At 40.2% G+C, this 16097-nt stretch overlaps 1 protein-coding gene across 1 annotated transcript in view; it reads left to right on the plus strand.

Annotated features, from left to right (window-relative positions):
- Positions 1-16097, plus strand: part of SCHIP1 (schwannomin interacting protein 1) — a 791641-nt gene that overhangs the window by 174879 nt on the left and 600665 nt on the right. The window contains exons 3-4 of the mRNA XM_053599493.1: positions 3071-3151; positions 11991-12126. Of these exons, the coding sequence (XP_053455468.1) occupies positions 3071-3151; positions 11991-12126 (217 nt within the window). The remainder of the gene's footprint in view (positions 1-3070; positions 3152-11990; positions 12127-16097) is intronic.

Below are 16097 nucleotides of genomic sequence, written 5' to 3' on the forward strand. Positions count from 1 at the left end.
CCTGGCTATACTGGCTTTTTGTCATTGATTTTAACATAGGAAATAAACTCCAAAAGGCTTTTTTTTTCCTGTTAATTGACTACAACTCTATATTAAACCTTTCGCTAACAGCAGTGTGCATCTTTCTCAGCTCTGCTCTCAGGAGGGTATGTGAAAATTAATGGGACACACATGGGTTTACATCGACTTCACCCTACTCTTTCCCCTCCATTACCCAGAGGCCTGAGGAAGCTAAAAGCTTCTGTAAATGACCAGTCTGTTTTGCATGCTTGGTTTTTTCCAGAGCAAGAAATTCCAGGGATGGGAATTAAAATCTCTCCACAAAGCATGTGGGTCCATGGGGGTAAACTTCCCCTTAATGCTCTGTCCAGGACAGAAAAACACAAGCAGTGGCTACCCACCTAACAGCTATACCTATTTGCCTGGAATTCTGGAGGTTTTCCTGGAGATCTTTCTATTGTGCTTCGTGTCAGGGCTATGTCCCTGAAAGCTGTCAAATTTGATTGAAAAAATGGTGTACTGTGAACAGATTAGGCATTTCATTATAGCTGTAGATGACTTAGGTGCTGATATAAATCATCTCAGCTACTCGAAGTGACCGTAAGTTAAGTGATAGTGGTGTCAGAGCTGTTGATCAGTTATTCCCTCTTGGAACATTACATTTATTCTGAATGCTCAACAGCGTTTTGTGGTAGTCAGTCAGTGTGAAGGGAGGAGAGGGGACAATTCCATACTCTCTGAGACCACACACAGGGCTGGTTGAAGACATTTGTGTACACACACCCAAACAAACCTTGTAAAGCTTTCCATGTGTACATAAACAAAGAAGGGCAATTGGTAAGGCCATTCGTAAGGAGGCTACTTATGACTCTGTTGTTTATGATAATGATTTATTTATTTAAGTAAAACCTTTGGCTAACTAATTTTTTGGTAAATATTAAATCAAGCTGAGTCTCTGGGAGAAGATGTGAGAGTGCAAGTCACTGATATATGATCATTTCATTACTCACAGACAATTATTGACAGAATGACCTAAAGATAGCAAATTTAGATGAGCTGCTATTTGTAGTTTCTGGTTTGATGAGGATTATACGCTCAAATGACCGAATTTGTTAACATTATAATAGTTTTATTCTCTTTGTGAAAACATTAGCTTTGTCTTTGCTTGTTGCATATCTACCGGCCTCACAGCACACTGATATATATCTCTATTGCTTACTTTGCTAATTTGCAATTAATAAGTTAATTAACAGAATCTTAAAATATCCTTATTATAAGGCTGCTGTCTCTACATGCCTCCCTACCTGGGTTAGGTCCCTCTGTGTTTCCTCTTTAATAGCATCCATTTTATTTGTAATTAGTTTTTTAATGTTCATATTCTTTTAGATTATAAGACTAAAATAACAGGAACCGTGTCTACTATTTTCCACCATTTTATCTTCCATGCTTTGCATCATTCCTGGCACACAGAAAGCATTAAATATCTTTGTGGTATCATAGAATAACAATTAGTGATGGGTCCTGAGTAAATTAGAGTGTTTCCTTGCCCTCCAGCAACCAGGCCGAGCAACCACAAAATTATCTTGGGCTAATGACACCACCTAGTGGCCATGTAGGAACTTATCTCATCTGCTATGTTTTTTTCCTATCACCTGTTATCCATTCCTTTCTAAAGAAAAGGAGAAAATACACTTGTAATCCTCAGGGATTACACCATTTCCCCCCTATCTTTTTCTTTTCCTTACCATCACCACAATCCTGGTCCTTCCTCCAGGCCTTCTTTGAATCACTTTCTCTAACTAGTTCCCTTCACTCTCTTGCTTACTCCCACCACAAACCATCCTCAAACATACCATTTGTCATAGTTCCCTGCTGCATGTGTATTGTTTCCCTGTAGTAATGTTTTTCACACTATAGATCATAATTCATTGTTTTTAATCACATTGGTAATAAAAAACCAAAGTATATTGCATGAAGTTGGGGAAATAGTGTTTCTTGAAAATTGCTTAAAATAGTCATACAAAAACATTGTGCCACATACTGTACCTATGAAAACTCTAATCAGCAGGGTTAAGTCTAATAATCCTGATGTTAAAATCCTACAACCAGTAGCTTGTGGTGAAGAGAACAGTAAGACATAAGCTCCATTGTGGTTCCTTCTGCTCATAAACTTGAACATAATCTTGCTTAGCCTCATATTTTTCAACTATACAATGGAGAAAATCATAATTAATACAAGTTACTGTGAAAATTAAATAATATAGTAATGCAAAATGTCTGTTACAGCATTTCAAATACATTATGTGACTAATAAGTATCAGTTTTCTGTTTGTCCATACTCATTTCCCTTTATCCTCCTAATTTTTTCATCTACTTCCACCAGATTGTTAGATTGTTCTCTTTATTCTCTGAAAATAGCTCCTGGGTTTTTTCACCTTTACTCCTTTGCTTTACTGTCCTTCTCACATATATTACCCTTCACTCTCAATTTACCTATTTTTTCTCCTTTCTTTCAAAACCCAGTGCAAGTGCCACCTTTTCTATGAAGCCCTCCTTGACTATGTAGCACTGGGTAAGAGTCCCGTAAGCTCATTGGAAGAAGTGCCTATATGTTTATAGTCCCCTGCCTTTCTTCAGATAGTGAGAGCTCCAAAACAGCTTACTGAATGAAAGCAGAAAAATTTCAACAGCAGTAGCATCACTAGGGATAAATGAAGTCTGTTCTGCAACTTACCAGTTGACCAGTATCATGGGCTTTATAATCATCTCTTTATTCCCAGTATTCTGCTTTCTTTTTCTCTTAGAGGAAATGATTTTCATGCCTCAGCTGTGAAAGCTGAGGACAGCAAAAGGACAGTGAAGAAAAATGGATAAAGAATTTTTCTCTTTCTATGGTACAGTTATTTATCCATCATCCATCAATAGCCATTTTAAGGAATCTATTAATAAATTAAAATGAACATAATTGAATGTATAATGTCTTTTCAGATGAAAATAAATTAGAAGTCTTATTGTTATGAATGTTAACTTTTTAGATTAATTTATATTGAAACATTATTTCTGTTTCTAGTCATCAACTGGCCATGGATGTGGAGAATAATATTGAAAAATACTCCTTCAATCTACAGCCCTTGGAATCAAAGGTGAAAATGTAAGTTATTTCAAAGTTCAAATTAAGCAATTGGTTTTATGGTTCTCATTTTATGGACTTCTGGATAAATCTAGAATGGAGGGAACAAGGGTTTTATATTTTAATTTATCTTCCGCACCTTATTTAATCCCTTTTGTAAGAAGCAACAAAGCTGCTTTGGACACTCAGCACCATCTACTGGACAATGCAGGGAATTATTTGCCTTCCATTCTTTCACCACTTAGTTTTATCTCTTACAGGTTGAACATAATTCTTGCATTTTCACTAGCATTTCCACCATCTTTCATCTCAGTAACTTTGTTAATTCTACCTAAGAAACACTTCAGTGTCAGACTGTCTCTTTATTAAACACGTGAATGTATCTATTTTTCCAACTTCTTTCTTCTTATTTCTGTTCAAACTTATGTTCAGTTATTTTGTAAGACGTGTTTCCTCTCTTTTTTCTTTCTCGCTTTCTATCATTATTTTTCTTATGCTCTCTTTATAAAGCCAAATGTGAGTCCTTTCCCCCACTATAAATGACTATTACATTAAAGTAGTGTGAACAGCTTAATAAAAAATGTAACTAACAAGATCCAAAGTGAAAAAGGCTCTCTTATAGAACAAAATATCAAACTTTTAAAATCACTTCAGTAGAGAAGGAGTGTATTAGAATCACTTTGGAAGCAATTCAAAAACTTTCAAGACTATTTTCTGTAACCCTTCCACATTCTGATGTTTCTTCAGGGATGTATACAAGAAATGCAAGATGTATATAAAACATCTCTCACACACACACACACACACACACACTCACACTCAGCTTAACATTTGGAGAAGAATGAACTTGAGGATTGAAGTATATCTGAGCTTGGCCAGAATCACTGATCATTTGCAAAAAAAAAAAAAAAAGCATAAGGAAGTTCCTTTTAGAAAACATATTACCCTTAAGAAGAATCCCTGGAAGCATACAACTTTGAAGAATAATGATTTACCACTAGATTTAGGGATTGAAACAGAAATTATACAGATATATAAAATCTTGGTGAATAAAAACAAATATTAATACATATCCCCACAAATCTATATTAACCTTAGTCATTAAAAAGCTTGCTTCTACAGGAACACATAAGGCTACTTCTCAAGATACAGTCCAAATAAGGCTTCTGAACAAGTGGAGTCCCCTGCTAGGAAGCTCTGTGTCACACTTACTAAATGAATAATAAATCAAGCAATCAAATAATTGTAAGTAGTGTGTCAGCCTTACTACACAAGTCATTAGTTTGCAAACATAGGTTGCTTAATCATTAGGAATTTTCTCATTAAGATAAGGTCCTATTAAATAAAAAAAGTGCTGTAAAGGAAAGCTTGTGTATGAAAAATAAGAGTGTTTAATTTGGCTGTGGAAATTAGAAAACCTCTTTGGTCTTTTTTAGTTTCTATCATCTCCATTATGCAGAAGCAGAGGGGCAAATCCTAGGAGGAGGAGAGGCAAAGAAAAAATCTCTGTGCCTGGGATTCCAGCCAGCTCAGAGAGCCTGAGTTTTAAATTTTATGTTTGCTGATCTGACAGAGGAGTATCAGGTCAATGCGGTACAAACAGAATGGTTTTTATCTCCTTTAATAATGTTGAACCCTATTTCCATCCCCTGGAGAGGGATGAGACAGAGAAATATTAATCTTGCCTAATAATAGAATTTGAGTCCCATCGGAGAATTTAGTCTAGTTCGGTGACTTGTGTCTAATCTGGTTATTAAATTCTTAACTCTCCTGGCAAGTTGTACATCCCTCCCCCACCTCCACCCCCGACCATGTGACCTTTCCTGCAGCTTTCTCCTGTATTTTGTCATATTCACTATTGTGTTTACTTTCCCTAAATTTTTGGACTTGAAATACCTTTGTTTAATCCTCTAAAGAGAGTTGAGTGCTCCCTTCTTTCCTCTCTCCTCTTTCTGCCCTTCTCTCCTTCTTTTTTCCCTCTGTTGGTGTCACTTCTCCTGCCCCTCAGGTGCTGAACCTCAGAGCTGCCTCAAGTTTCCCAACAGTGGCAAATGGTTTTACTTTCAGGCAGTTGTTTCCTTTCAAATACTTTCAGGCAGTTGTTTCCTTTCAAATAGCTCTAAGTCTTGGGACCATGAAGGAAAGATCATTGACCCTCTTCTAGGCTCCCTCCCGGTGGTGTAGGCTGTACCCCACATTGGGGTCTGCCCCTGGTTTCCCTGAGCTGTGTCCCCAGACCAGCCCAGCAGTGCCCCCCCATAGTCAGCCTTGTCATCTTCAACAGGGGGAATCAGGGATTCTCCTTCCTGCTGCCCAAGGCAGCTTCCTTAGCCCTACAGTATGAAAGATGGGCCTTCATCCCAGGTTCCAGGGGAATCCTCCACCATCACAAGCTTTCTCTTAGGGCCTTTTGACTTATTTTAGTGGGGCCAAGTAAATATCTACCTCCTCCCAGAGATAGAATGAAGATATACCTATACCATAAAACCTGCCCTTCTGAAGACTCTACTCACTGCTGAGAAGAGAGCTTCGGCTACACAAGGTGTGGGTGGAGGAATACAGGGAGGAGCACAGGGAAGAGCTCAGCGAGGGGCAGAGGGAGGGACAGAGGGAGGAGGGCAGGGACAAGGTCAGGGAGGGGCACAGGGGTGAAGGGAGGGCCTCAGGGAGGGGCTTGTAGAGGAGGTCAGGGAGGAGCACAGGGAGGAGAGGAGGGAGGAAAAGAGGGAGGACAGCAGGAAGGAGCTCAGGGAGGAGCTCAGGGAGGAGCTCAAGGAAGGGCATAGGGAGGAAAAGAGAGAGGGGCAGAGGGAAGAGCACAGGGAGGGGTACAGGGAGGAATGCAGGTTTGTCCGGAAGGCCTCGCTGCAAAGGAAGGAGCTGAGCCCGGGTCCCAGCAAGCCACGGCCCTCCATGTTGCCTTTGCACTTTGCATGTTGTAGAAAGTTCTAATACGGAACTGCACAGGACAAATCCTCATTTAACAGTTGTTCATTAATTGTGTACACTCCTTTTCCTTATATTTTAACAATGTATTATCTGGGGATGGAACAATGTAGATATGTATTGAATACAAGTCATCTTTTACAAGTTTGCTCATTAAATTTGCTCCTTTCCTAGTTTTTTTATTGATGTATTTGATTTTGGATGAAATAACATCTAGACACTATGAAAGGGGGAGAGAGGGAGAAAGAAGAATTGTTAAGATATTTCTCAATAAATTTTCATTAAATTGAATTTATTTGAGAGTAATGTTTTAGTCAAAAGTTAAATAGAAAAAGAAATGAGAGGAGAGTGGTTGAGATCACAGACAGGAATTTGAGCAACCTGGGTTTGAATCTAGCAAATCTCAGCTCTGCTTGCCACCAACTGTATGACCTTGGGAATGCTGAGGAGCTCTCTGGGCCTCTGCATGTCTCTGTAAAATGAAAACACTAACATCACTTGTAGGATTGTAGTGAGTTTTCAATGAGAAAATCCAAGAAAGTCATTTCTCCTTGTGTATATTTACCAAATGTATTTTTAACATTACTTGGGCTAATAAAATATTGACACCAAGGATCCATAGGGATACAGTCTATCATATCAGTGTATATAACATGCACATTAGTTTAAAATATATGAAAGTGTTTGCTATGTCCTTTTCTTAGGTAATTATAATAATTTATCTAGGACCTCTGTTTGTCAAGTTTGGGGCTGGGTGAATTGCACACTTTATCCCTGACTTCTTGCAAGAGTTACAAAGAAGTTCTTGCCATTCCCATTTTGTGGATAAGCAAAGGTAAGCCAACAGCTAAGGAGATGTAAACCAAGCAAAGTCCTCTATTACTCTCAATGCACGTTCTCATGATGTAAAGCTCTCCTTTCTTTGAGCTATTTTTTGGGATACAATGTTAGAAGAATGAATTTTTTTTTTGGTTTTTGGCCGGGGCTGGGTTTGAACCCACCACCTCTGGGACCAGCGCCCTACTCCTTGAGCAACAGGCGCCGCCCAAGAATGAATTTTTTAATCACCTGCTTACGATATTCCCAAAGCTGTGGAGAGCTCACTGCCACCACAGAAGAGCACTTGTTGAAAAAGAGATTTTGATGAGCCTAATCTGATATGCTTCTTTTTGAGAGTTTAATGTTAACGATCTCAGAGCTATTGTCTTTCACAGATGTAATAACCCCTCTTGTGCATTATTTCTGAGGCACCTTCTCAGTCCTCAGAAAGAAAAGGGTGTTATGGATCCAGAACTCAAGTTGCTCACATTCTCACCCATGAGGGAGGTGGGGGTCCTTCATGGTTGAGGTGGTCATAGGTGTGGGAAGAGATCTGCAGGGGGATCTTGGAGAACTCAAGTTCAGGATGCATAGGGTATCATCAATCAAAGCAGGGCGTGAAGTCAAGTGGAAGGGAAACAGTTGGAGAACTGTGGCAGTTCCTGGGAAAACTTGCTTTACCACGTTTAGTCAAATTTATGTCAGGATACAGGGTTGGGATAGACACCAAATAATGAAAACACGACATAATCTGTTAGGCTGATTCTTAGCTGCACATAGAAAACTCAATAATGACTGAAACTAATAGGAGTTCTACCTAACCCATCCAAGCCCATATCTGATACCTTGCTTGTCTGTTTTTGTCTTTTGATGAACCATGAGGGGAGGGGGGGCATATAATGGGCAGACAGGGATCTGGTCCAAGGTTGAGGATGATGATTAGTTTCCATCTCATTCCCTGAGACTTGGTCAGGACTCTTGCTTATAAGTAACAGAAACTCGCCTCAAACTAATTAGTATATTTAAAAATATTCCATTGTATCGTGTGACAGAAACACCCTTGGAGTAACGTGCTTGGGCACAAGAAGACCTGGTGGTTGAGTGAGATCACCAGGCATCTGGCCTTCCTTCTGTGAGAAGTTCTGCTGTCCACAATCTCTTCATTTTCACATGTGCTCTCCCAACATCTCGACAAAGAGGCCCCTGCCAGGTCTGGGTACATCGCACCCATTGAAATACTCCAGATGGAAGAGGGGGGTTTTACTCAGTAGCTTCAAGGGTAGTCTTTTTTTTTTTTTTTTGTAGAGACAGAGTCTCACTTTATGGCCCTTGATAGAGTGCCATGGCCTCACACAGCTCACAGCAACCTCCAACTCCTGGGCTTAAGCGATTCTCTTGCCTTAGCCTCCCAAGTAGCTGGGACTACAGGCGCCCACCACAACGCCCGGCTAACAAGGGTAGTCTTGAGCTCCTCCATGGTCAGTCCAGATACAAAGCTCATGTATTGAGAGTTGGCGAGTCCCCAAAGGAAAGTGGGTTTTGGAATAAACCAAAATAGAAATTAATATTGGGCAGTCAAAATCTACCTTCCCCACAGCCCACTTGAGGTAAGGATTGAGTGGGAAAACAAACACAAAAAGGCTGGGTTGGATGTATATTAGCTATTGTTTCTAAAATTCTCTTGGTGCCCTCTTTTGGCCATCCCCCAATTCAGCCTACTTAGAGTATAATGCATTTTGAAAATCTTAAAATTATTTAGTAAACATAAGAAATAGTGACCTTACTGTGAAAATCTGGATTTCTGACTATTCTTGAAAAGTTGGAGCATATGACAACATGCACCAGTGCTGGGACGGGGTTCCTCCTCATGGCCCAGCCTGGCCCCCAGCCTGGCTCTTGGCAGCTTTTGAGATCTTCTGCCCTTCTCTGGGACACGCCCACCCACCTCCTTCCTGACGCCCTCACCTCCATGTCTTTGCCCGAAGACTTTTATTCTTCTTCCCTATTAATCTAAACACGATGCATCTTTTTTAATCTCTGAGAACTCTCTGTTCTATTCTTCCATGTAAGGACACCCAATAGCAGTCAGGACTACACAGGCTGTGGGTCCTAAAGTGGCTGTGAATGTACACGGGAACCCCCTGCACGGTCAAGCACAAGGGACACAGAAGGGCAGGAGCAGACAGACCGTGCCAGCCCTGACGTGAGAGAAGACAGAGAGGAATGGGCCTCGGCGAAAAACTACTGAAAAATGTATTCATTACCTGCTTAGAGTAAACTCCTACACTTTATTTATAATTCAAAACATAGGAACACACAAAATGTGCTTTCTTACTCCAACAAACCTTTAAAGAATTATATTGGTAGGATTGTTTAGTTTCAGAAATAAAACTGTCAAGGCAGTCTGTGATTTACTGTGCAGCCACCAAGGAGACTTGGGGGTAGGAATTACTCTAAAGATTGGAGGAGGCAGCTGAAAAGTGATTCCTTGTAAACTGAGAGCCGAGGTGCTTCTATATTTTAATTTCCTCTTGCTGTAAAATAGCATTTGGAGATGGTAGTAAGAGAGCTTAATATTAGAAGAATTTAATCTTTGAAGGTTATGTTGTAGTTACGGCCAAAGGCAGTAAATAGTGGGTCATGTAAATACTTTTCTATGATACACAGAGTAAAACAGCATGACCCACTCAAAAAAAAGTAGCACTTAGGATGGTGCTTGTGGCTCAAAGGAGTAGGGCGCCAGCCCCATATGCTGGAGGTGGTGGGTCCAAATCCGGCCCCGGCCAAAACCTGCAAAAAAAAAGTAGTGTTTAGAACAATAGCTTACTATCACATGACCAGCCTGTCCTTTCTAACCACTGATGCTATTTTAAAGACATGTCCAGCCTGCCAGCCCCAGTCGCAAAAGGGTTATTATAAAGTACAAGTAGTCCCTAGGGAATATCATCTTAAGTTTTAAAAAGACTAGTGTATTATGCTTTCAATTAAGTAAAATTGTCTTCAGAGATGTGCACGGTGACTATAAAGTAAATATTCAAAAACAAAACACCTCTTATATTAAGAAAATCAGTGGTTGTAGAGGTGTTTTAATATAAATTTTAAGACATTTAATATGGTCATCTATTATCAATTAAAAGAAAGAATAGCTATCTACTAGGTAGAAGAAATACCGTCTTCTTGATATGGGTCATAAGGAAAAATGATATACCGCTTTTCATAGTCCAGGAAACCAGCCAGGGGAAGGGGATGCTTCCAGTCCAGTGTGCACACCCTCTCACCTCAGTTTTGCCAACGTTGCTTGATTCTGTAAAGTATCACACTGCCCCCTGGTCTTTGGCAAGCTAAATTCTAATACTTCAAATGGCCAATACATTTTCCAATTTCTAAATAATCAAGATTAACAGAGGGTGGGTGGGATGGTGCAGTCTTATAAACTTGCTGATGTTCTATGGGTTGTCAATATTTTCTCATTTGGTAACTGCCTTTAAAATGTCATGCATTCGAGCTGTTGGGCAGGTGTATAGACTTTGGGGTCCTTCAGGTGTCAGAACTTGTCAGCTGGGCTCTGGAAATCTGCCTCAGGCGATGTGGAAATCACTCACAGCTTTTAAACGTTTACTGCTCCTAAAGAAATGGTTTCTGAAGTAGCAACCAGACTACTGAGCTCGGGCAGGTAATCTTATAAAATTTTCAGATTCTGCTTAAAATATTTAAATCAAAGAAAAACAGATAAATAAGAATACATTTTGAGTGAGCAAATCTGGCTAAAGGGAGGTAGTAACCTGCTTTAGTGGAACTTGAATATATGGTTTATGTAATTTGGAAGGCTCTTTAAGGAAATACCTTGGAAGAGGCTCCCGGCCTTCACATCCCTTAAAGCTCACATTTCTTAGCTTCAGGGAACTGACCTCTGAAGGCACATTTTTCACTGTAGCTTCTGGAATTTTCCTTAGCCATTATAATTCACAGGGCCTTAGTAAATTAGGGAAAATATACCAATTCACTAATGTAGTAGCATTTTGTATTCTTTATATCCTGTGACTACTGAGAATTGATGGTCTTTAAATCAGGCCAGCCAGATGAAGAACTTTAACAACTTAGGTTGTGTGTGGAAGTGTTACAGAAGATCAGATGCTTCCAAGAGTCTAGAGCAGTGGTTCTCAACCTTCCTAAAAATGCTGTGGCCCTTCAATACAGTCAAACTGTTGGTCTAGAAGATACAGTGATGGAACTAATGAAACTATTTGAAACTATTTTAAAAGGCTGAATCCTGACAGTTGGTGTGTACGTCCAGCTGGGGTTAGGTGTGTTCACTGACCACTGGTGAAAACCTAGATGTTAATCTCAAAGACTGGAACCCAGTCTGAGGGAGGAAATGACTTAGCTTCTGCTAATTAAGAGGGTTCTGTTATCCAAAGTATAAGATGATTTTTTTTCTGATACTAATCACAGGAAATAAAGAACTTCCTTGGGTGAAATCTAAAGTAGCCACATAATAATTATCTGTCCATTTATTTATTTATTGCATATTCCCTGTTTCCTTCCATGCTACATAAAACCCATGACCACAGTCTGTTTCCAGAGCAGGGACACTGCACTGGACATGCAGACAGCTCTGCACAGTGTCACTGACACCCTTCACCTTGAGGTCTGGGCCACTGGCACCCCTGGAGCTCTGCACAAATGACCGAGTCCCTATCCGGGGCCTAGGGTTGATGCTGGCACAGAGTGGCCCCTCATCAATGATGTGCTCAGGGGATGAGTAAGTCAGTCAGGCCGTTTAGTATTCTCATTAGAAATATGTGTATACGGTGAAAAATTGAAAGATATGTATGTTTCGTAAATCAAACATTTACATGTGCAAACTAGTTTGACTTTGATGACTTTTTCTGACTGAGTTGACTTTTTTAGGCCGATGTGGTCCAGTCGTGTCTGTGAAAGTCAAACTACAATAGTCTTCGTTTTTCTGATTTCCTGCATCACCTTCTATGTGTTACGTGTCCGCTGCAGGCTCCCTGTGCTTTTCTGAGTCTGTGGGCTGTGACCCCAGAGTGACAGCGTGTGTGCTGGGTTTTGTTTGTCTTTTTGTCTCTAGCATTCAGAGAGCATGGCGCAAATACCTGCAGCAGCAGGACCCTCTGGAGAAAAGAAGCCCGTCCCCGCCGTCCGTCTCCTCAGACAAGCTGAGCAGCTCCGTGAGCATGAACACGTTCTCTGACAGCAGCACACCCGTGAGTGTCACATTTCCGTTTTCATGGCCCGACTTGCGTCTCCTGCTGATGACCTGGGTTTGGGTTCTGAGAGGGAAATCCTGGGATGTGGGCAGACGGTTTGTGGCAGTGAGAATCTACTTTGCTTAGTTGCTACATGGGAACCCCTGGTGAGAGTTTTGTCACCTCTAAACAGACACAATGCATAAACTCAAAGTGAGTTTTATTAAGTCTGGAGAAAATGGATTGCGTTTCAAGTCAACCCAAACTCATTTGTGTATTCTTTCCTCTAGTAAAGGAGGAAATTATTTTTTCTTTTAGCAGGATGGGTTTTTGTTGTTGTTGTTGTTGTTGTTTGCATGCTTGCTTGCTTTGTTTTGTTTTTAGTTTGTAACCTCTGGATGATAGAAGAAAGATTGGCTTGGTTGTAAGAACTAGAAAGACAACTTTTACAGTCAGAATTGAAAGCAGTCCAAACTCGGGGTTTGTTTGCCTACAGGGCTGGTCTGGGTAGGAAACCCTCATGACAGATGTGCTGAGTTATACCTGTGGGGTACATGAGCCTCACCTGGAGGGCAGCACGCTGGGCTCCTGGAAGCATGTCACTATGTGGGGTACAGGGAGTTCATTGCAAAATATGCAATATTTTTCTTCTGGAAAGACCAGAAATCCATATTCTTAAGGAAACAATAAGAAAATGTAAAAGGTAAGCAGACCATGCCTATGGCCCACAGTTGACCCATTGAATTAAGAGCTCTGGGGTATGTAGTTCAGGAATAAAGAAAATCTGCTGAAAGTCTTTATTAAAAAAAAAAAAAAAAACCTGAGTGGGAAGAAATCAAAGATCAGGAATTTATAAGCCAGAGTTTTACGGATTTAACCATTGCAATCATTTATAACCAGTCACTGAAATTCTGAAGTTTGGGAAGAGAAATGAAATTCATTTCTAAGCATATTATTTTCAAAATACCTTCCTTTACCACTTGGTTATCATGTTTGTTCAGTTGTAACAATGTTTCCCAACACTCAAAACAATGTATTCACATGGGGATGGAGCAGAAGTCACTTTGAAATGTTTTCAGAGGATTGCATTGCATATTGTTTAATGAATGATTGTATCTAAATATTGGATTGTAAAGAGAGGGAATAAGTTAACAGTGGTGCAAATAAAAGCAGTAGAAGATCTATTTTTAACTGACAGCAGATGTGACTCTAGATGGGGGAAAATGTCTTGTCCTAACTGACGTCACTGTCACTAGAGGGCGCTCGTGAACCACACTGGAAAATGCCAGGGCTCTGAGTTTGCGCACATACCATGAATGGTGAGTAAAAAGTAAAGCGAAAATTGAGTGTTTAGGAAGCCTTTGCTGCAAATGCCAATAGAAAGCGAAAATTAAATGACTGAAGATTTGATTTCGGTGCTGGAAGCTCAATGTTAGACATCCCTTTGTGAGCTTACGGTTTGGATTTCCTGCCTTTGTACTTTTCTCACAGCCCCAATTTACAATAACTGTCAACCACTATTGAGGCCAGTGATGTCTAATGATTTTAACATTGTTTGAGGTGCTTAAATTTTGCTTTGATTTAAACATAGAAGGACATATGTTTGCTTTACATTTATGCTGCTCCACCTTCATCCTGGCACCTCAAGCGTTTTGCACGAGAGTGAGAGTGCTTCCCAGCTCCTGGGTCATCAGGGTCATTTAAATCTTTGCCCAGCTTCACTAACAGTTCTGCCTTATTTGATGTAGCCTAGCCTCCAGTCCCCTGATGTTTTTTAGTCAGGATTTCCTTTCTTAATGTCCCTAGCAATTTAACCAAACCCCACAGGGTTTGTCAGACTGAGCTGGGAATGGCATCCTGCAGCACCACCCTTCAGCCCTGTTCAGGGTGTGGCCGTCGGCCTCACCCCTGCTTGCCCACAAAAAGTGAGATCAAAGCAGATTTTCAAAAGCATTATTGGAATTTACTGTCAGAAAGCAAGCAACCCCTGCCCAGAATTCTAATAGATGTTATTGATTACGATAATGATTGAAATATTGATGATGATAAGGATGTGGTGCTAAATGTACAAAATAAAATGTGAAAATGAGATACTGGGATAGTCTCAAGTCTCCAGTGTATCAGGTAGGTAAAATATGCAAGTCATAATTTTAAAAAATGATGCTTGTTGTTTGGAGTTGGCATAGATGGCAGGCTAGGCTTGTTTTGTCACCCAGGATCATCAGTTTGCTAGGGCTCCTTTGGAGAAGATTCATTCTTGTTTCTCTCAGGAGTTGCAGCAACGTGGAGGTAAGCTGCCCAGGGAAAGGGAGGTGATTCTGCTCCACCTTGGCCAGCCTTCCAGACCCACCGGACTCATCATACTGTCAGAGAGCTCTGCATAGAAAGACTTGGTTTTCTCACTCTCCAATGAGAGGACCTCAAGTTTATGGAGGGAATAACATGACCTCCGGCCCACTTTGACTAACCCTGTCTTAAAGAAATGTGCTTTCTCTAATAAGCAGTGGGGCTATTTGGAAGTTCAGTATTAAATGCCTTCAGTGCAAGTCAAATTCTCTCAGTAAGATGAATCTGGGGAGTTTTCTAGGCCTTGATTCCTGCTTGATCTTTCTAGGTTGTTGAACCTCAGCCCTCTTTCTCTAGGTTTGATCTAGCTGTTGCTGCCTAGACCGTTTTCTACCTTCTCATATCTGATCAACTGCCTGTCTTATCCCAAGTCTCTGCCTTCCTTCTACAACCCAAATACAGCCTTGACTGGAGACTAACAAGCCCTTCCTTAGCTTACTCCTGAGCCCAGCCAGCTTCTCCCCATCCCTCATGCCTGTGATAACTGCAGTTAATACCTATCTTAGCTGTCTGCCCCAGGCATACAGCACGCAGAAAATCAGCTACCTGATCTGGTTGAGTCTCTGTGCTAAGCTGAGAATGATGCTTCATTAGGCTTCTGTTCTGATTGTTTTAGCTAAGCATAATGGTTAATAGAGTTCTTAGAATATTTCTGCCTTACAGTATGTAACAACAGTAATGTTTAAATATGAAGTCTCAAATGTATCACTTTAATAAGAGCTAAATGTGCCAGGTACTTTGCTAATACTTTCTATGGCTTATCTTGTTTAATCTTCTCTCTGACCACATGAGGGAGACACTATTATCTCTATTTTTTGGATGACAAAAATGAGACTTAAAGAGATAACTAATTTGCCTTAGGCTACACATTGGGCTGAAGCTGTTGCTTCATCCTTCCACAATACTGTACCACTTGAAAATAAGTCGTCATTTAGACATGGTCAAGCAATCAGTTCTGTATGTCTAAGACTATTTTGTGATTTGATAGCTATAAATAGTGAATGAAGCACTCATCTGATTTTTACAAATGGTTCATTCAATTCTCTTTGATTAAAATCTCCAACCTCAGCTGTTCAATGCCAAATTGAAGAGCTATAGGAGGGAAGATAATATTAAGTTATGTTAACAATTTGCATATTAAGTGCCCTTGTACCACAGTGTACCATGTGGTAATAGAAAATTTGTCTTAAGAATAGGAATTTTGAATTGCAACTATTATGGGAAAATGGCACTTGTGGGTAGCAAAGTGAGAAAGAAAGAGTATCGTTTTTACCTTAAAAATACTAATTATTGCACAGAAGATGGTGGAAAATGCTTTGTATGTTTTTATTAATCAATTTCATATGATAAAATAGTTAATGCTTTTAGTTTCTCTGAGAGCTCTGTTACACTGTCTAATAGGATATTGTAGAAAGGAACTGTACCAGGGTATATTCTAAACTCTGAGACTGAAAATCTTCTCAGAAATCATTAGCATACCTTTATAGATCTTTGGGATTGTTCGGAGACCATCTCAGTCATTTGGCTTGAATTGGTTCTGTCTACCTGGTAATTCCTTCCACAGTCACATCCAGTTTCTCTTGTTGGTTCCTGTATTATCATGATGTGACCTGTAGGGGTCAGTCTGGCTCACGGAATGAGAC

This window comes from Nycticebus coucang, chromosome 8, assembly GCF_027406575.1.
Source record: "Nycticebus coucang isolate mNycCou1 chromosome 8, mNycCou1.pri, whole genome shotgun sequence".
NCBI lineage: Eukaryota > Metazoa > Chordata > Mammalia > Primates > Lorisidae > Nycticebus > Nycticebus coucang.